Source organism: Malaclemys terrapin, chromosome 1 (assembly GCF_027887155.1).
Source record: "Malaclemys terrapin pileata isolate rMalTer1 chromosome 1, rMalTer1.hap1, whole genome shotgun sequence".
Lineage (NCBI taxonomy): Eukaryota > Metazoa > Chordata > Testudines > Emydidae > Malaclemys > Malaclemys terrapin.
The window spans coordinates 139,869,363-139,890,694 of record NC_071505.1 but is presented as its reverse complement, the minus strand read 5'-3'; the positions used below and the strand labels follow the sequence as shown (position 1 = coordinate 139,890,694).

The 21,332-nt window shown below is 44.2% G+C and overlaps 1 protein-coding gene across 1 annotated transcript; it reads right to left on the bottom strand.

Annotated features, from left to right (window-relative positions):
- Nucleotides 1–9,370: 9,370 nt before the first annotated feature.
- LOC128832945 (C-type lectin domain family 2 member B-like) lies at nucleotides 9,371–17,319 on the bottom strand. Its single transcript, XM_054020711.1, has 5 exons — nucleotides 17,263–17,319; nucleotides 12,204–12,320; nucleotides 11,751–11,905; nucleotides 10,729–10,838; nucleotides 9,371–9,524 (listed from the first exon to the last, which is right to left on the bottom strand). Exons 1-5 carry the CDS (start codon nucleotides 17,267–17,269, stop codon nucleotides 9,371–9,373), a joined length of 543 nt encoding a protein of 180 aa, XP_053876686.1. The 5' UTR covers nucleotides 17,270–17,319.
- Between the last annotated feature and the right edge of the window lie 4,013 nt (nucleotides 17,320–21,332).

The window sequence follows — 21,332 nt, the reverse complement described above, 5'->3', positions numbered from 1 at the left end:
TTTACCAGGGCAACAAATATCCACCCCATATCCTGACCTGAACAAGCCTGACAGGGCATGATCCAGGCTCTTGTAGGTCAAATAGGGCTCTCGGGAATAGCTGTGTAACTCTCTTCTCTTCAGATTGTGCTCTCCCTAATACCTCTCTGTCATCTGATTATCCTTAATAAGGTTGCATATTTAGGGCCAACTTTGGCCTGCAGAACCTCTCTTACTGCTGTTGATGCATGAGAATGAAATAACCTAGTTTCACTGTTAGAGCCAAGGCTGCATTTGTGGGCAGTAAGGGAAAACATCTTTTTATTTATTTGCAAACTTCAGTTTTGATGTGAAAATCAGTGAGACACAATTAATATGGAACCTCATTATGCCATTTTTACCAAGTTACTTTTTAGGGTATGTGACGGTGCTGGCCATGGGAGCCAGCTGAGGTCACTCAATTAGGGTGAACTGCAAACAAAACGGGGCAAACAAACCCCAAACGCTGGTGGATATTCCAATACTTAGATTTACCAAACCAGCACAGAACAACTTCTATATTACCATACAGGTTATTCAGAAGTCCAAACAACGCAGTTCCCTTAAAGTACCCAGCCTCAGGCCTCCACCCAGACACACACGTCAGATATGATTATGATTACTGAAAATCTTATCTCATCATATAAAAGAAATGGTTCTTCCAATCCCAAAGGATCAGCCACACACCCAGGTTCAATTATAACTTAGATCTTACCCAAAATACATGCTATAGTCAATTCTTATTAACTAAACTAAAATTTATCAAAAAAGAAAAGAGAGTGAGTGTTGGTTAAAAGATCAATATACATACAGACTTGAATTCAATTCTAGAGGTTCAGATACATAGCAGAGATGAGCTTTTAGTTGCCAAAAGTCCTTTTAGTTATAGTCCATAGCTTATAGTCCAATGTCCATATTAAGGGTGGCTCCAGTCAATGACTGGGGATCTCAATCCTTGTGGCTTAAGGTTTCCCCCTCTTGAAACCCAAAGCAGATCTGAGATGAAGCAGGATCATGTTCCAGGGTTTTTATACATTTCCAGCAGCCTTTTGGCCTGAGAAAACAATAGGCTTAACTCTCCTTTTCCTAAACATTCTGGCAATTAGCACAGGGTAATTTATCCATTAAACAGTTCAGATACAGATTACCACAACTTTCAAAGAGACATATAGACAATAATACTATTTCACTCAAGTGTCTTCCTAAATGTTAATACTCCTTTTTTTTATCTTTGAACCAAAGCTATAGCAATAGACTAGACTTGTTTGCTTACATCACAAGATCTGAGCAAACACCTACCCTTCTACCTCAGATTTGCATTTCAAAGCTCTATTCATTTACATATCTTCCTAACCTGTCTCTAAAGTTCGGCCATGGGTCAGGTTAGTCTGCGAGGTAATTAACTCTTTTTGGCCCTGTCACCTTTCAATGAGATATTATATTACACTCATAACGTCACAGGGTAGAATCTCACTTAGATACACTCCCATCTTCCCCCCTCCCCCATGCACCCCAATTCCACAATCTTTTCTAGGAATCTTTTCTAAGATAATTTGTGTGATTTTTTTTTTTTTTTTTTTTTGGGTGAGTTGCAGACCAAAAAAGATTAAGCACTCTCAGAATATTTACTTTCATTTGAAAACCTGTACAATAGCTTCTGTAAATGCTGAGTGATTCTTAAGTGTACATTTGATTGCTAATACTCTTGCCTTCGTTAGAACTCTAGGGCCTTCATCTAGGCCAATGCATTCAATAATGGTGAGTTGTCTTTTTTCCAATTTATTTCAAATTGCATCCAAAAAGCTACACTGAAAAAACATAAAAATTGCAAAGTCAACCCATTGAATCTAATGGGTTGACCTGGTGGCCAGTTTGCTGTCGGGCCCGGGTGTCACCCTACTCCGAGGGCAGTGCGGCAGTGATCCTGAGGCCCACAGAGGGGGGCTTAATAGTCGAGATGGAGCAGGTCTGGGGGAGGCTTAATAGTCGTCCCCAGGGCAGTCAGGGGGAGGCTTAATAATTGTCCCCCAGACAGTGTGTGTGTGTGTGGGGGGGGAGGCTTAGCAGTCTTCCTCCTGGCTGGGCGGGGGCCTGGCGGGAGGCCTAGCAGTCTTCCCCCGGGCGGTCCGGGGGGAGGCTTAATAGTCGTCCCCCAGAGAGTGTGTATGTGGGTTGGGGGGTAGGCTTAGCAGTCGTCCCCCAGACAATATGTGGAGGCAGACAAGTGCCAGCTATCCTGAGGGAAACTTCGGAGGGAACCAGCTACTAGATGTTTCGATTAGTCTTTCGCCCCTATACCCCGGTCGGACGACCGATTTGCACGTCACGACCACTACAGACCTCCACCAAAGTTTCCTCTGGCTTCCCCCTGCCCAGGTATAGTTCACCATCTTTCGGGTCCTAGCACATACACTCATGCTCCACCTTCATAACCTCATTCAGCTTCGTGTGCATCAGTAGTATGAAATATAATCTTGCCCAACATCACATAGGAACCCATAGCAGAGCAGGAAATAGTATCCAGATTTCCTGGGTGCTAATCCAGTGTTTTAATCACAAGACCATTTCTTGTGTTTCTGCAGCCCCTTCACTCAGACACTGTCCATCCTGTGCTCTGAATGAGGTAGGAGTCTTGCATCCGAAGAAGTGAGGTTTTTACTCACGAAAGCTTATGCCCAAATAAATCTGTTAGTCTTTAAGGTGCCACCAGACTCCTTGTTGTTTTTGCAGAACTCCTGTGAGACCATGTAATTAAAATCTGCATCATAACACATACAGACAAGGAAGCCAAATTAAGTTTGCATTGGCAACCTTACATGACATTTTCTAATTTTTGAGTGGTTAACTTTGCAAATTTAAAATCCCCTAAATGTATTTTTATTGTCTATTTTTTAAAACAAACAAACAAACAAAAAAGTAAAATACTATATAATTACATCTCCATCTACCCTCCAGCATAGGGCAAAATTAAGGTTTGTGCCCACTAATTTCAGATCCACAGCATAGAGTTCATACCATTTGAGCTAACGAGAGCTGCTACTAACAGCTCCCTGTTAGTCTCTGTATACCTGGTGTCTGGCCAGGGTTGCCAACTGTCTAATTGCACAAACCTAAACACCCTTGCCCCACCCCTGATACCAGTCAGCTCTGTGTTCTTGGGGAACCAGGGTGCAGTATCCAGCCTGTCTGACTCATGAAAAATACCCCCACACCAGTCTCTGCTTGAACCAAAACCGATCAGAGAAAAGGCTTGCAGAGAGCAGTGAAGGGTGTTGGGAGACACACCTAGACCCCTCCTGACAAGGGTGACAAGATTAAGACATCTCCATTAGCATACAGAATGGAGAACAGGGAACCGCACTGAACTCTGGGACCAGAAAAGCAGGGAAGCACTGCATCATGGAGGATCTCTGCTCCAGATGTTAATGAACCTACGCCTGCCCACACCCAGCTCAGCAGTTATCAGATCAATTCTAGTAATGAATCCTTGACTGATATCCAAAATACTGAAGCAGCCTAATTGCATTGTGAGCTCCCTGGAAGAAAACACCACCCATAGCCAAGAGTGATCAGCTCCTATTGTCTAGCCTAAAGAAAACCCTTGAGTCATCAGTTTACCCATAAACAAATCTAGTGTTCTCCCTTGAACCATTGTATTTTCTCTACAAAAACCCCTACCTATGCCCAAGTAAGTGTTCTGATACATGGACCCAAACTCTGCATCTGTTCCACTGGGACTCCATCTCCTGACTGATCGTGCTGGGGGCTCTGCCTGTCTCCAACACTCAGGACCCTGAGTTACCACCATCACCTGGGAACCCCAACCAGTTCAAGCCTCATGGAGTGGGTGAAATCCCTCCCTCTCTCTCTTTCTCTGTTTTCTTTTCTACCTCAGGTATTAACCTTTAATAATGTAACTGTTATGTTTGTTTATCCCTCCTTGTGAAGTTATCACTATACATAACTTTTATTGTTAAGCTGGTTGCTTCTCTCTTTCTCTCTGAACTTTACTTTTTTGTGTTTCTAGCTTCCCCATTTACTCTGCAGCAACACTTGTTTTAGCTAAGCTAAAGATCCCTGTAGCACCCAAAAATCCCGGGGGGTTTGCTCATCAAGTGGGTTACTACCAGTATAATTGTAACGTGAAAGTGGGGATAGGGATGTGCTGAACCTGTGGCATATAAGGGTGGCAGCTTGAAAGTGCTGCTTGACCCAGCCCACTGAGTACAGGGACATATGGGGGGGGGGGGGTCAGCTTGAGAGTGCTGATTGACCCAGTCCACTCACACTTGCTCTGTTAGTGTGTGTGTGTGTTCATCTGATTCTGGGGCTGGAGAAACCCAGCCCTAGGGAAACTAGGTCCTGCAGGATAGCTGCATTGGAGGGGACTTGCAGAAGGGAAAAGTAGAGCTCCATATGAACACACAAGTGATACAAGCAGTACATTGATAGAATTACAGAACCCAACCCCCTCCCCCCCAACCCTAATAAATGAGCATACCCCAAAGTAACGGGCACATCTGGTAACACCCCTGCCCTGCCCCTTTCCCAAGGCCCTGTCTCTTCCCCGCCCATTTTCTGAGGTCTTGCCCCCGTTCACTCCAGCCTCCTTCCCTCGGTTGCTTGCTTCATTCACTTTCACCGGCATGGGGGAGGGGACTGGGGTGTAGGATGGGATGTGGGGCCAAGGGGTTCGGAGTGTGGGAGGGGGCTATGTGCGGAACCTAGGGCAGGGGGTTGAGGTGTGGGCTCCATGAGGGAGTTTGGGTGTGGGAGAGGGCTCAGTGCTGGGGCAGGAGGTTGGGATGCAGGAAGGGGTTTGGGGTGCAGGCTCTGGGTGGGAGTTTGGATGCGGGAGGGGTTATGACCTGGGGCAGGGGGCTCAGGGTGCAGGAGGGCATTTGGGGTGTGGGCTCTGGGATGGAGTTTGGGTGTGGAGGGGGCTGGAGCAGGGGGTTGGGGTGTGGGAGGGGGTTCAAGGTGCAGGCTCCGGCTGGGCAGTGCTTACCTCTGGCGTCTCCTGGAGGCAGCAGCATGTCCGGGCTTCTAGGCTCACGGGCTTCCAGGCAGCTCTGTACACTGCCCATGCCTGCAAGCACTGCCCCCGCCACTTCCATTGGCCGCAGTTCCTTGTTTCCAGCCAATGGGAGCTGTGGAGTTGGTGCTCGGGATGGGGGCAGGGTGCAGAGACCCCCTGGCCGTGCCTCCTTCTTGGAGCCGCTCCCAGACATGCCCCACTGTGCTGCCGGACTTTTAGTGGCCTAAAATCTCCCAGATTGTCTTCAGAAGCCTCCATGAGATCGAGCCCGATTCCAGGAGACTCCTGCCCAAATCAGGAGGGTTGGCATCCTTACTGTCTGCGGAGGGTAGTGTGGGCTAGTGGTTACAGACAACATAGCCAAGAACATAGTCTTGGCCCATTCATTGTGATAGGCAATGTGGCTGAGTGGATGAGAATTGAATATGCTCTTTTAGAGAACTATGGTCTATTCCTAGCATTGTCAGAAGTGATCTTTGCAAGGTCTTAGTTACCCCCATCTGTAAAATGAAGGGGTCTGATACTTACCTCCCTACTAGGATAGTGGTTTTGACACTTACTCACTAAGGTCTGTAAAGTGGATAGAATTAACACCAATCAGTGGAAGAAGTGAGATTAGAATGTATAGCCTACCATGTAGATAATGTTATGGAGGATGTGGTAGCATGGTTGGTGCAGTGCACATGTAGGAGGCTGTCAGGCTTCAGATTTTGCTCTGTATAATTGAACTGTTAAGGACCAATCATTTACCAAATTTACTGCACATGCAGAAGTGGAAATTGGCAGATGCATGAAACTGTCAAAAGTGGGCCAATTTTGAGGGGATAGCAAAAGGGACTATTAAGGAATATTCCCTGGCAAAAATTCAGCCAGAGACAGAGCCCAACAATGGGAAATTTCAGCCCAAATGGTTACAGTTTGTCAAAGTTACTGTAAGCAGGGTCTAAATGAGCTCTCCACTGACAGCTAGTGATGAGCTGGGGTGGGGAAAAAGCTTTAGGATCAGACTGTATTTACATGAACACACCCATTCAGCCTAGGTATGAGCAGACAGAGCTGTGTTGGCAAAGTGACCAATTTGACTGGTGTTGGGTTATGAATCACTTTAGTGTTGGTTTACAAATCAAGATCGTCATGATGGACATTACAGTGCCCTTTGAAAACAGGACCCGACCTTCTGTGATACCCAAGCTTGAGAGGTGGAGAAATATGCCCTTTTGGCCGATGTCTTGAGAACTAGGGGTTACGAGGTTCAAACACACAGGCTGATCGTTGGAGCCCTGGGTGCATGGGACCCTTGTAATGAGCGAGTGTTACGGGAATGCGGAATTGGTCAGCATTATGCTTGGCTGATGTGGCAACTCATGGTATCGGACGCCATCAGGTGGTCGAGGGAAATCTATTTAGAACACATCGCCAGACATTGGCAATACCAAGAGAGATGACCAGGAGTGCTGTTGAGAAGCAAAGTCAGGACAGTAACTGGAATACTTTTCTGATGGATTGTATCTACTGAGGGACAACCTATCTTAAATGCTCAATTACTGAGGGACAATCTACACTCATTGCTATGTTTGTTTTCCACAACCAACTCTTAGCCCTGGTCTACACTGGGAGGGGGGGCGGGGGGGTGGAACCATCCAAGTTACGCAACTTCAGCTATGTAAATAACGTAGCTGAAATCAACGTACTTAGATCAACTTATCGTGGGGTCTTCACCGCGGTGAGTCGACTGTTGCCGCTCCCCCATCAACTCTGCTTGCGCCTCTCATGGCGCTGGAGTACAGGAGTCGACGGGAGAGGGCTCGGGGGTCGCTTTATTGCATCTAGACTAGACACGATAAATCGATCCCCACTGGATCGATCACTGTCTGCCGATCCGGCGGGTAGTATAGACATACCCTTAGTTTAACCTTTTATGAGTAATGTACCCGAATATTTGGATGCTAATATCTAAACTGTATCATTAATTTTATTACCCTAAATTTGGGTTATTGCAGATTATGTACGATATGTATTTTATGACTTTTAAATCAAACTTTGTACTTTTGGATAATTTAAGCACTCTACCCAGATGTACAAACACGCTTTCCTTAACCTGTGTATTATATAATTTTAACATTAGCTTTAATACAAATTTTTAAATGAAATTAAATGCTGTTATCTGTATTGTATGAGTAAAGGGCAACATAATTATACTTCGCCTGTCCTGACAGAGGGGGTCACCCTCAACTTAACTGAATTTGCTAAGCAGGGGGCTCAGATGCCAGACCCCTTGATGGAGAAGAGGAGTGGGGACAGGTGTTCCTGCCTGGAGGGTTCTGCCTAGGAGCGGCAGAAGCTCCTTAAAAGTGTGGGGGCCACTAGCACCCAAACCATGCCCCCCCACGCCATTCTTTGTCCCTAAGCACTTGCCCTAGTGCTGGCTATTCCCCCAAGGACCCACCCTTGTGCTGCCCCTTGCCCTGAAGCCCCGCCTCCACACTGCCTCTCCCTCCAACACCTTGCTTGCTCCTCTCCCCTGTCACTTGCCCATACGGCCAGTAAACAATGATGGGGACATGGCCCCGTCTCCCGCTCCCACTCCTTCTAGGGCCATGGCTCTCCCTAAGAGTCCTAGGCATTGTTTAACTTGCCTCCCACTGTTCAAAGATAGAGCTAATTAAGGCTATATTAGGAGTCTTTTTGTTTTGTTAAGTGATCACTAGAGCTGAAATCATCTGTTGTGAGAGAGCGCTTCTTGCCCAGCCTGCTTCAGCAGTGAGGTTTCCTCACTAAGTGCTGAAAATCACTAAGAGCTGGGTAGAACCTCAGGAGACTGACCCTCCAAGGTCACAGTAGAGAGGCAGGAGGCAGCAGAAGATGATGGTGTGCATCAGTGATGGCCAGCAGGACGGCCGGTGGACTTAGCGGAGCGTCCAGTGAGGTAGCTGATGCCAAAGCAAGTGCCTGGATGGCAGAGTGAGCAGGATGCCTTCCCCTTTACCACCAAGGTGGGAGGTGAACTCAAGGTCTTTGCCGTCTGAGGACAACTACTGTCAGTGGGGTGTGTTGGAAGGAGAAGGGAGGGGCACTGCCCAACATACTCTGGGGTGGCTGTTTTGCTCATAGTTTTATGTTTATGAATCCTGCTTGCGGTGTTTTCCCAAATTAATGCTGAGCTACTTCCCTCCTTTCATTAAAAGTTTATTTTCTACACTCAGACTTTGTGCTTGTGAGAGGGGAAGTATTACCTTTTGGACGCTCTCAGGGGGTGTGTGGATTTTTCCCAGATAGGTGGGGGCTCGAGCCAGTTCTGTATTGTATTGTTAAGAAGGACCCCTGGATATTGAGCCCAGCCCTTATTGTTGCTGATTTCACCTGGTAAAAGAGTTACATTACAATGGAAAATGATAACACACCGTTATAATGGAAGATATTAGGAACCTTTACTAATGGCATCACTACTATGACACCTATTAAATAATTTTTTCAAAGTTACAAATAATATCATTTATGAAACCCTGCACACCCTCCACCTACTCCTCAATAACCACCCTGTCATTGTTAGCTCATTACACAGAATCCATGTCCTACAATAGTTTTATTTTTGTTAATGCTGTTTAAAACATTTCCCCACAATTTTCCTCACAGCTTCGTGCCATTGTATTATGTGATTTTTTTGCACATTTGAAATCCCTATTTATTTTCATGAAATTAGGTGCAGTGATTATTCTTTTATTTATTTATTTATGTTGCCTTTGCAAATGCAAAAATCCATTTTAATAGGAAAGGGCAAGCATACAACTTTTCAAAAAGCGGTGACAGGCCATCTATGAAACTATGCATTTTGAACATTCTTGGATGAGACAGAAGCTTATTAACTACATATAATATATACTCTATCATGAGCTTTTTGAAGGGGCCCAACCCCCCAGTATCAGGGAGTGCATACACACACACTCTTTCTTCAGACTAAGTTCTAGAGTATGCATAACAGAGGTGTTCATTTGGTCATGTACATTGGTATCCAACCATGTGCTCTGCTACCCACAGTGGACATCAACAGGTGCAGGCCCTACAGGGCGCACCATAAGACCGCTCCTAGTCTTGTCCTAACAAGGATCACTTCTCTTTTTAATGTGTAGCCAAAACATTGCTGAAGTGACCTGGGCTCTCTGGGCACTGCACACACAGGCACATGAGTGAATATGAGCAGTTAATGTAATGGGCAGAGGAAATTATTTTTTTCAATTCAGTCCCTGGTAAGCACTCAGGCCTGCATGCATAATGGAATGTGTCTGTCATGGGAAAAGCAGTGGTGTCAGGGGAATTTCAGTCCTGCAGGCGTTCAAATAGGGTTGGAAATTCCATGGTGTTTTTCTCACAGACCCATTTGTTGGGATTGAAGCACTTCTCAGCCTGTATACCAGTCACATGGAAAACTGCACAGGTGGAGTTGCTGCTGCTGACCTCTTTCATATGAAACCTAAGGGAGTTAAAAATAGAACTGTAAAACAAAGACTGCGGTACTGCCCTGTCTCTGAGAAGCACAAAAATTCTCCAAGTTGCCACCAGAGTCTGGGACAAGTAGTATTGGGATGGCTGTATTATTGGGACATCTACCAGGCAAACGGACTTAGTTTAATGATGAAAGTGAATTATAGTGGCTGGTGCTTAGTTGGAACAGTTTTAGCATAATTGTTAATACTCAGCGTTGCCATCCCCAAGCACTCAGAAATCATGAACCACAATCATGAGATATTTAAAAAGCGTTATACATCTTGTGTTCTTTTGTCAGATGGTTTTGAGCCTATGCAGTGTTGGTGCAGCTGTGTCAGTCCCAGGATATTAGAAAGACAAGGTGGGTGAGGTAATATCTTTTATTGAACCAACTTCTATTGGTGAGAAAGACATGCTTTCAAGCCTGCACAGAGCAATTCTCCTTTGAAAATATTACCTCTGTGAACCTTAAGGGCTCAAGGTTTTCTCTGAAACCATGAGGGGCTTAAAAATGAATTGGGGCTTTTTATAAAAAACACACACACATAAACACCAGATATTGTGATACTTGTGCTTCATGAAATAGTACAGTTCTTACTTGGCAAAATCCCCACTGACATCAATGGCGGTTTTGCTTGAAGAACTGACTAAAGATGGGAAAGCAAGATTTGGCCCATCATAAATACTATTAAATGCAGTTAAATATTTAGTTCTCGGAAGAACATAGTTTATACCAACTTATGGGAAAATTCCATTGGCAATATGATGTATTTACAACATAAATAAAACTTTACATGGTATTTAATTGATGTTACAAAATCTTCCTCTTTGACTGAGACTTTCCTCTATAACAAGAAAGATACAACACTATCTTCTGCCTTTCTTCTCCAGGCACAGAGTCAGGTGGTTGCTAGTGAAGTAAGGACCCAGGCCTCAAGAGACAGGTCCTATGCTTTGAGAGGAAGGATGGACCAGTGGTTGGGATGCCAACCTGGCATTTGGAAGACCTGGAGTCAATTAGCCTTTTTGCCACAGGCTTCCTGTGTGACCTTGGACAAGTCACTTATTCTCTTTGCTTCAGTTACCCAGCTGTAACATGGGGGCCATATAAATACTTTAGGCAGTAGCTGCATAAACATGACAATTGATTTTCTTTTTAACACTTTTCTAATAGTAAAAAGAAAACATACATTTTTGGCAGTAATACATCTCCAGTCACCCACATCCATCTATTGTTCTCCTTAGTTAGTCCAAGCCAACTGTAGCCACGTGCTTTCGTCAGCATGGTTGTTATAAAGTTCTGGAGAAGATACAATGCAAGCCCTGTACCATGTATACTTATGGCACTATACAAATACATCATGACAACAACAGTAATAAAGAAACAGGGTGTCAGGGCAATATGGGAGTGTGAACGAACTTGTTCAAGGAGGGGAAAGCCTCTGGTGTATGTGTAGCTATGAAACTGTGATACCTTTGTTTTCTATGTTAACAGTTCTGAAGTTTTCTGCCTGTGTGCAGAGACAGCTCCTATCTTGTTCTCAGAGTTGTTATAGATTGTTAGAGAAGAGAAACCTACAATCTACTCTGTCATGGAGATTTTACTTTGCTTTGTTCTTACTGTTTTCCATAACCTAAAATAAAAATCACTCCAAATTAAAGTATAGAGTTGCAGTTTGTGCATAAAAATATAGCACAGCCATCATAGCAGGGACATTTTTATGCGAGTGGAGAAGGGTTTGGACTGGAGGGAGAGAGGAGATACTTCTAAAAGGAAATAAGTTTTAACTGACTCCTGGTCTGTAGTTTTGTTTTTACATCTTATGAAAAAAGATGGTCCCTTAATCAGAATGGTAACACTGAGCTGGGGCATTGGTACAGTACTGTCTCAGTACTACCACTTAGTAAATTACCAACAACAAATCCATGGGCACCCAGTCTCTCATCCAAGTGCTAACCCATCATAACCTCATCCAGTTTATAAGAGATGACAAGAGCATAGCTAGGTGATATAACACACCTGAACATGATGTCTTAATGCACAAGGGCAGATAGATAGTGGTCTAATGCACTTCTTGTTCTGCAAGTTAATAAACTGAGGGAAAAGCGATTTTCAGAGATTTGTCTTGGACATCGAAGGAACTCCTTCACCCTGATAAATATATATTGCTGACTTCACTCCATTAGAAGTGTGAATCAGTTGTTTCCTCACCTTCTCCTCCTCGCTGTCAATCACAGCCAGGCTAGAAGTCTGGGAGCTGCAGTACTTCTCACTATCACTCCAGGTTTTCTTCTTCTCAGAGAAGTAGTAGCATTTCCTCTCATGCAGAACCCATCTGACTGGGCAGTACTCACATGGGGCATGTTCTACAGAGTAAAGAAAGAGATCAACAGAGCACCTCCTGGTGACATCTCTCCCTCCTATCATTCCATCCCTTTGTTTATCTTCTTCTAAACTGTTTCTCTCTTTAGTACACCGTTCTTGCCTCCAGGACAGTAATGATTATACACTTTTTCTGAGACTGTAAACTCTTCAGATCTGGGACTTTCCACCTCAATTTGTACAGCACATAGCTCATTGGGGCCCAATTCCAATTTGGCATCTGGACACTACCATAAGATAAATAACTATGGTAAAAGGGAGTGTGACTCAAGAAGTGGTTACCTGCTTTCCTGCTCCCTTCCTTTCCACATAGGTTTTCTTTTAATTTGGCCAGCATCATTGAAGCATTTACACGGAGTTCTTTGGATGAATTTTGGGCATTATCAGGACAGCTGAAACCTGAGTGTAGGGGAAAAAATACATGGAAAATATACTTTCCTGTCTGTATTACAGGCAGAGCACACAAAATATCTATAGTTAAGGCTGCAAATCTCTCATTCTAAAATGTTATTTTCAGATGCTTATAACTGTCATTTTTATTTTGGGGGATGAAAATATGTACATTTCTTCTTAGCTTGGGATCATTTTTTTCCCTTTCTTATTTTGAAAGTTTCAGGAAAAGTGTTTCAGCTTCCTTCAAAATGAAGAGAATGATAAAAATGCACTTTCCCCATTATATTTTTTTAAAGTGAGACCTTTTTAGAGCAGCTCATATACCTCAGCAGGAGGCAGTAGGAACCTGAAAGAAAATTTAGGATATTCCCTAGAGAAAAAATGTGCATTGAATGAGACAGGAATTGTGTGGGAAAACATATGATAAAGTAATTAGAGACTTACCATAATGCATACATACAAGGAGGCAGAGTTAAGACTAACCTTTTAATGTAAATTTTCTATTTTTTCCCCAAAATCAAAAATCCAAACACCTTCCCTCATGTGGTAGTGATGCATACTGAATGAAACAGGAGTTCAGGGGAGAAAAACAGAACAGTCATGACTGTTAAAGACTAGCATCATGTCTACACACCGGGGGCAGAATTAAAGTTGTGATGGCAACCTTAAGCATATCCAGCTTTGGGGTGTTTTGGATTGCCATCTTCACGTTCTTTTACATGTCTTCTCCCTGTTGAATCTGTAGCACACAAATGGCTAAATTCAAAGTTGGTGCTGAATGAAACAACAGTTTTGAATTTACAATAGGACTCACAACAAGTGGCAGACCATCTAGAGAGGTGTGTAACATAATAGTTCATGTAGGGGACTAGCATGGAGACTAACACAGTAGGGCTTCTCTCCAGATTGGTAAGGACTCACTGCCATACCCACAGTCTTTTTTATGCAGCTTTATTATCCAAATGTAACCCAGAATTTGATATTCCTGCGTGTTAGCCCAGAACTTGACAGTACTGCAAGTCAGCCATTTTGTGTGTTCAGCCACTGCTAGCTGAAATCCAAACATCACATAGCTAGGAATAATTTTTGGGACCCTGAGAGGCAAGGTGGTGCAGCTGTATGTTTGCAGTTCCGCTAATCAGAATGGGAGGATGGAACAAGGAGTTAATGTACTGTGAAAATAGAAGGAATGTTTGGACAGCCGGCCTTCAAATGTTTCTGACACCTTTGACATGTAAGTTTTATTGCTGCCATGACTAGAAATGCTTTGATGATAAGAAATAATGAGTAGTTTGCTAAAAGTAGGGGTTACTAGGGTGACCCACTAGGAGTTGCTAGGTGTTATGTGCTTTGTTTAAAGTTAGATATAAAAGATTAGGTGAAAGAATATGCTTGGGAGCTGTCAAGGAAGCTTTTCGTTGGGCGAGGATCTGACACCTAAGTTCCCTGGCAGCTAGATGAAAGGAGGGCCCCTGGAAAGCTGGCTGTTGATTCCTCAAAACCATCTTAAACTTTGGTAAATATAAAGGTTTAGGATGTTCTGAACCTATTGTTACAACATATGTGTGTGTGTGTGTGTGCACATGCACCTGAGACCTAATAAAAAAAGTAGTTTTAGGTAAAAGCACTCTAGTTTGAACCAATCATTTATCAGATGGAAGAGCTGTGTCCCTGTGGATTTATTCCTGACAGTGCCTGGAGAGAAAAAGTTAAGTTACCACTGCTTTGGGTTCTGAAAATCCACACAGGCTTAGGTCAAATCAACAGAAACACAGTTTTGAAACTCACCCTGGGCTACAGCTCCCAGAGATATTTCCTCTTTTAGTTCTCAGGTTTCTTCTGCCTACCCTCCCAGGGGACTCTAGCAGTCCTGCTGCTTGGGTTTCCCTGCCTCTGTTCCCAGGGAGCAGGCAGTGAGAGCCACATGGCTACTCTCTACCCCTTTCCTGACTGGTTCCTAGCCTGACTCATCCAGACTGCCTCTCACCAAGCCCAAGTGCCCTCTTTTAGAGTTCAACTGGGGTCAACTGACCAGCACAGGTGCACTGGCCTTGCTCTCTTTTAAAGGGCCAGTGTCACTGTGTGACAGTCTAAGGAGAGCACACATTAATGGAAAGGAGCATGGTCAATAAGGACACATTTAGAGCTGGTATAAGAAGGTATTTTAATACTAGTATTATATAATGAATAATGGGATGTGGCTATTTAGTGCACCAGTTTTTGTTAGTGTCAATATTATTACATTAAAACCAAAAAATTAGTTAGGTTGCTAAACTTCATTTAGGTTGCAAAAGCAAGCACTTGAATGTTAGGAAATGCCAGATTTAAGGTTGCCTATGCAATCCCCATTCTGCCTCCTTGTGTGTCCATCCTGGGCACTGAATGAAGCAGGGATTCTGTGGAAAAAGGCTGTGATCATGTAATTAAAGACTATATCATAATACATATGCACAAAGGAGAAGAATTAAGATTTCACAAGCAACTGTAAATCTGGCACTTCACAACTTTTAAGTGCTTGGCTTTGCAACCTAAATAACTTTCTTTTAAGGTCATTTTGTTATAGGTAGATTCCTATTTTTATTAAAGAAAAGGTTAAAAACAAACTTTATTATATGCCACTGTAGAAACCCCTCCTCCTATATGCACCTCAGGATTTTAGCACCAAAACACAGACTGCTAGCACTTGAGCTACAGGAATAGCTACATTAGCTGGTAGCAGAAGGTGTGAGACTAGGTCACTGGAACCATGTGCTGGGTCTGTGGTGTAGATGAGAGAAGCCTGGCTTGGGGTGCTCTCCCTCTCACTCCACACCAGAAGTTGGGAGAGCTCCTCTGTGGTGCCCCCAGAGGGGAGGATGGACAACTGGGAGTGAAGAACCTGACTTTGCCCCTTTTACTGCCCTGGCAGATCCCAGGCATTCCTGGGAGCAGTGTGTGTTGCTGCTGCTATGGCAGTGGGGGCCCAGTTCTTTACCTTGTTCATGTTCAGTCATTGTTTGAGCACAATGCCAAAATTCTCCTGAGGAACAAAAATGAGAGGAGGAAAATTGCTACTGAATTCCAAAGCCCTGCTGCAAACAATGGAGGTCTGACAGCTGCTCAAAGAAAGCTTGCCAGAATTTTATATAATGGAAAGTGTTAGGGATCACTTCCAAATTCCTCTCTAAAGTCTGTTTAGTACCAGATTCCCACCATGACATAAACAATGACTGAAATGCAGGCACAGATCCAAAGTCATGTCTATAGATGTCATCACTATTCTCAGGGATAATACACACATTTGCCATATGTCCTTCGCTACTGAACTGAGTCCATGGTCTTCTTGGGCAGTTTGATTGAGGCCTGATGCATCAGCTATCTGCACAAAGCTGGTGCAACACACAGAGAACACAGGTGCAGAAAATCCGGGGCGCCGGAACAGGGGGTCAGGGGACCATGGCCGCATCCCTTTTAAAAGTGGGAGGGGTATGCCCTCCCACTTTTTACTGGCCATAAGGGCGAGCAACAGCTGGAGGAGGAAATGGAGAGGAGTGAGCGGGAGGCAGGGTCTTGTGGGGAAGAAGTGGTACAGGACTGGGGCCTTGGGAGAACAGCCGGCGTGGGGACAGGATCTCAGGGGAAGGGGTGGTGTGAGGACAGGGGCTTAGGGAGAAGGGAAGGCATGAGGGTGGGCCTCAGGGGGAATGGGCAGCATGAGGGAGGGGACTCAGGGAGAAGGGGCAGCATCAGATCTTGGGGAGAAGGGGAGGTGCGAAGGCAGGAGAGGAGGGGGACAGGGGCAGCGTGGGATGGCGGCACCACAGTTTGGGTGCTGGCAGTCCCCCCCAATTTTAGGGAGCTTCCATCGCCCCCTGCAGCCAACAACTAACAACACTTATGAGTTAGAAATATTCGTAGAGGAGGATGGAAAAAAGAACTAAAAGTTACTACTGCTGAAGGCTTACAGAAAATAATTACCAGGAATGTAATTAAATCATTGTTCAGGCCTTGCCCAGGTGCTTCCCAACAGGATGCTCTCTAAAATATTGGCTCCAAGTATAAAATTTAGCTAAATAATACCCCAGTGTCCCCAAACTATCCGCAATTAATATGTAAATGGGGTACTGCATCATTGAGTTGACTCTCCTTGCTCTCCAGCAGATGCCAGCAAGAACATAGTTGATGTTTAATTGAGATACCTGCCTCACTCAGTCAACTCCCCTTGCCTCCAGCAGATGCCAGCAGAGAGCTCACTCAGTTACCTCCATTCTCTCATAGGCATCAGGGCACAGGCCTTACACAAAGCCACATTACTACTAGTGAAAATGCTGGGGAGTTGAAAGGTAATTTTAACACAATTGGATGATATGGAATCTCCTACTATAATGGCCCAGGAAAATATATTCAGCACATTTCCAAGATAGAACAAATAAACCATAGGATAAAATGAATCCAACAGGGTGGGCTTGATTCTGCACATTACAAATTAGTGTTGTGCACAAGGTAAAAGATGATGGGCAGGGAGTGAAGAGGAACCAAATCTATCATTAACGGGCAGGCTGCTGGGTAGTCACCAAATTATTTCTGCCTAACAGCAGGAGTTAGGCCTAAGAAGAACACACAGGTAGACACCCAAAAAGCACATATGGAGTATACTAGAGCCTTGTCTCTCATATACACCCATTCTTCACCTGCCCATACTCCAACTTTCTTTTAACCAGCACTTTTGTGAAAAATATGTGTGTACACAGGGGGCTGAGACTTATTACCCCTCAGTGCTGAAAGACTATTCTTACAGCTTAACCCTACTTTGTGCCAACAGGTCACATTTGGGTACACAAGAGAGATCTAAAGATCCTTTAGTTCCATAGGATGTAGAGTTACAATCTTGCACAACCTGCTGCATCGTGCAGCACAAGAACTTATAGAATCAAGGGCTGGGTGTTATCCAGACAGTGATGGTACTCACCCTGCATAGACAAGAAGATCAATGCATGCAGCAGACTCAGTGCAATAATTCCCAGGACTAGAGTAACATAGAGCCAGAATGAACACTGAGAGCCAGGGCCTGCAAATAATAAAGAAATGTTTGGATTTTAATAGAAAGAAGCTGCTGCCATACAGATGCCGTGTTGCCATGGGGGAGTGGGAGAACAGAAAGCACCACACAGATGCCAGCTTCCTGCACAGAGACCCTGGGATACACAAGACAGACCTAAGGATCCTTTGGAGGTCTTTCCTCCTGCATGGTCCACAGGGCCTCATAAGGGAAAGACCCCTTGAAGAGAATGTCCAGCTGAAATGCTGTGGCTGAGATTTTCAAGGCTGATAAGGGGATTTAGCCATGTAACTCGCTTTTTAAAAATGGGAGTTGCCTGGGTATATCTACTAGTTGGCTTTGAAAGTCTCCGCCTGTGATCCCAATCCACAGAGTTTCCTTTGGACATTTCCCTGATTCTCTGGGATTTTTCCTGGGACTGTATGACAAGCAGTAAATACATGTTGGGGTCCTCATAATCCTCATGCATACCCAGCCCAGTTTCTTTAATAAAAGGAATTGCCCTCAGACTGGTTTCTGGAACAGGAGTGCTCCAGGGGAGGCTAGGACCCAGGGGAATTCCTCGGGATTTGAGACAGGACACCAGGATCCCTTTGGAGCCTGAGTCTCTAACAGCAGTCATGCTGCAGTATGAAGAAAGGGGCTTATAAAGAGTAGCCAGCCTCCAAGGGGAAAAGGCTGCTAGAATGAATCTGTCTTCATTTCCCCCAGAAAGTTTGAGGTGTCTAGGCCCTAGGCTAGGAGCCTGCATTGGGTTGTGCTGGGGCAGGGAAGCCAGGACCTAGCCTCATAGTGGCTGACTGGGGATAAAATGAATAACATAAATTTATATTTTATTCTAATAAATAATCCTCATTTAGTTTCATATGCTCATCTCTGGGATAGACAACTTTTACTCAGAAAGCTCCTTCACCTTGTAGAAGCAGGTCAGAGAGCTAAACATTTTCTCAGTGAAATACTCACCTACAATGGGATCCCACACCATCTGGAAACTGCTTGTATTTGCAGTTAAAATTATACTATATGCAGATAATTACAAAACACAGCAATCATGCAAAGCTCATGAACTTGGGTGGTGCAATGGAGCCTTCAACAGCGACGGAATCCGCCCCCGCCCAGTCTGCAGAGCAGCAGCAGAGCTACTTTGTGGTTGTTACTGCAGCCTCAGGTGGGTCTGCAGTAGCCCCTGTAGACACAGATACTTACACACATGAATAGTGAGCGTGAGAGGGAGATCTATGGCTGTGTGACTTCACCAGCCCTGTCCCCCCACACATTCCAAAACCTCCCTCCACTCTGATACCCCCATGAAGTTGTGTTCCATGCTCCACTAGGTGCAGACACTTTACACACTCTCTCAGACTCCTATCCCCCACTGCCCTGTGGCACTGGATACATTCTGCCATGTTTCAGGGCCATCTGTGCATGCAAAGACGGTTCAGGATTTCCCCTTGCGTAAAGACTTCAAATTCAAACGAAATGAAGTTTCCCCAGATGAAATGAAGTTGAACTAAATGTATATCTCTGCAGAGTTACCAGAGGGGGAAGTCTCTGATGGGCTATCCAAGTTCTGAGGCCTTTGCAGGACTGCATACGTGTTCCTGTCTCCTGAAAGAAGAAACAATGCCGATAACTATAATGATTTTAATTATTAAAAAGAGTTGGAAGTTGGTTTGTGATACTCAAAGGAGACACTTGTGCCCCCATCTCCAATAATCTGGGGCTACTCTTTTAGGAAACAATCTTGCCAGGCTCTGCTGATATCACCTGGATTTATGGATCTGATACATTTACCCATGGTACATTTTCAGATCCATGAAAGTTGGTTTGCTATTATTCATTTTATCCCAGTCACCCACAATGTGGCACAAAAGGGTTTTATCATTTATAGTTGCACAAATGTACAGCCCCCAGCTCCAAACAAAAATGAAAAATAATATGACTAAGATTTTCATAAATAGGAGTCTAATGTTAGGTTTTTAAAACTGTATTTATGCACCTCAATAACAGTGGCACCAATTCAGATATTTCTTGGGGGGAAAACTTTTTGATCTGACCCCCGCAAATACCCCCAAATGCCCTGCCAACCCCACATATACCCCAATAGCCCTTCCCCAGCCCCCACTTATCCTGACTGCACCCACACACACACCAGCAGCCCTGACATACATTGTGCTTGCTGCAACCCTCAACATCTCAGCCCCACTGGCCACAGCTCCTAACATTTGCCACTCCCCTGCAACATCTCAGCCCCAATTCCCACCACACCAATATCCCTCATTCACCCCCATCCCCTCACCCACCACCCTCAGAACCCTCCTGGCCACTCACCAGCACCCCCAGTTCAACTCTCCACTCCTGTCCTGGGCTGGCGCAGCAACTCCCGATCCTGGCTGCCCACCCCACACACAGACAGTGCTTAATTTGTAATGAAAGAGGAGCTGGGGCTCAAGCAATTAGATGCCAGAGCTCAAGAAATTTTTTTACTTTCATAACTGACATGGCAAGTCCAGAGATGCTGGGGCTATGAACTGCCAAGCCTAGAGGTGCCAGGGCTCAGCCTGGGTGAACCCGGGCACAAATTAAGCACTGCACATGGCCCTGTGCCACTCAAGTTTGGCCCGGTCCTGAGATGGGGCACCTGAATACATGCACCAAGTACATACTGGTTAATCTGGGCCTGCAGATAGTAGCCTTTTTCTGGAACTTTGAGCAAGTGCAAAAACCTTGTAGTGTGGGGAGCATTCCCCACTGACTGCTAATTGGTGCCACTGCCTAGAAAGTGGCCTCATTTTCAATAGTGCTTATCACTCAGTAGCTGTTGCTAAAGTCAATGGCAGCTGCAGGGAGCTAAGCTTTTTTGAAAATGAGGTCACTTATTTAGATGCCTAAATATGGAATTAGGCCTGGAATTTCCAAAGGAGCCTTAAGGGTCCTTCTCCCACTGACATTTAATAGGAGTAGGGTGCCCAAATTCCATAGGCCACCCTGAAAACCCTAGTTAAAGACCCTAACTTTACATTTCTATTTTTGAAAATCTTGTCCCATATGTATTGTGATTATCACACGCTAAAATACATCAACACAAGGGAAATGTCATATTTCAAATGCTATCATTAATATTCATAATAAAATAATCTCAGTGCTGGATTTTTTTAAAAGCTATACAGTTGGTGCTTTGTTGATTATTACAAGGAGAAGAATATTGAAAGACCTTTTAACATTGTGCTATTATTAAATCCCCTGGTTAAAAACTAATATTAAAAAGAAACAAACAATTTTCTTCATTCAGTGCCTTCTTTGCAAAAACAACATCCACACCTTTAGCTGCCGTTAGTGTCTTTTTGGCTAGAAATATGGAGACGCAACACTGAATTTGAATACAATATTGGAGCTTAACAAACTAATCCAAAGCACTGGAGATTGCTCTTGGCTTCAGCCGTGATCTGAGATCAGAGTGGCTATTATGGTCAGAAAAGTTGTTGTGTTTGTAATTTTTTAACCTTAGTTGAAAAGTGATTTTCAATCTGTTACTAGAAATGCTGGGTAGCTCTATAGTTTTGACTCCAAATGTATTGCTGCTACTTACCACAGTCTCATGTGGATCTGAAATTATTTAACTATGCAGTACTTCTAATAACAAAATGAAAACCCCTTTTAACAAATCATGAAAGCTTTTTAATATTTGCCTTCATAAAAAAATAGTATTAAGATGGTCTTTACCTGAATCTGAAGTTGGAGACTCTCTTGCCTTTGGTAAAATTTTTAAGTCTACATATATGATCTTGTTTGCCATTTTTGATCAGTCTCTTCTGAGTTTTGAAAGCAAACTGGTTTCATGGGGTTGAGGGATGTATCTATGCTGCGCCTGCCTACCCCCCACCCCACTTACTGCTATAGCTCTAGAGAAGGGTCATTCTTTTAAAAGGAAGGAAACTGTCATACATCTTTCATATGTGGCTTCATAGAGTCTAGCTAGT

What these genes read in the sequence shown, in the direction of transcription:
- LOC128832945 (XM_054020711.1), bottom strand. An exon ending in GGAAGGGAGCAGGAAAGCAG is followed by an intron (nt 11,906 to 12,203) that starts GTAACCACTTCT and finishes TTTACTCTGTAG; the next exon opens with AACATGCCCCATGTGAGTAC. An exon ending in GATGTATTACTGCCAAAAAT is followed by an intron (nt 9,525 to 10,728) that starts GTATGTTTTCTT and finishes TAACTCCCTTAG; the next exon opens with GTTTCATATGAAAGAGGTCA.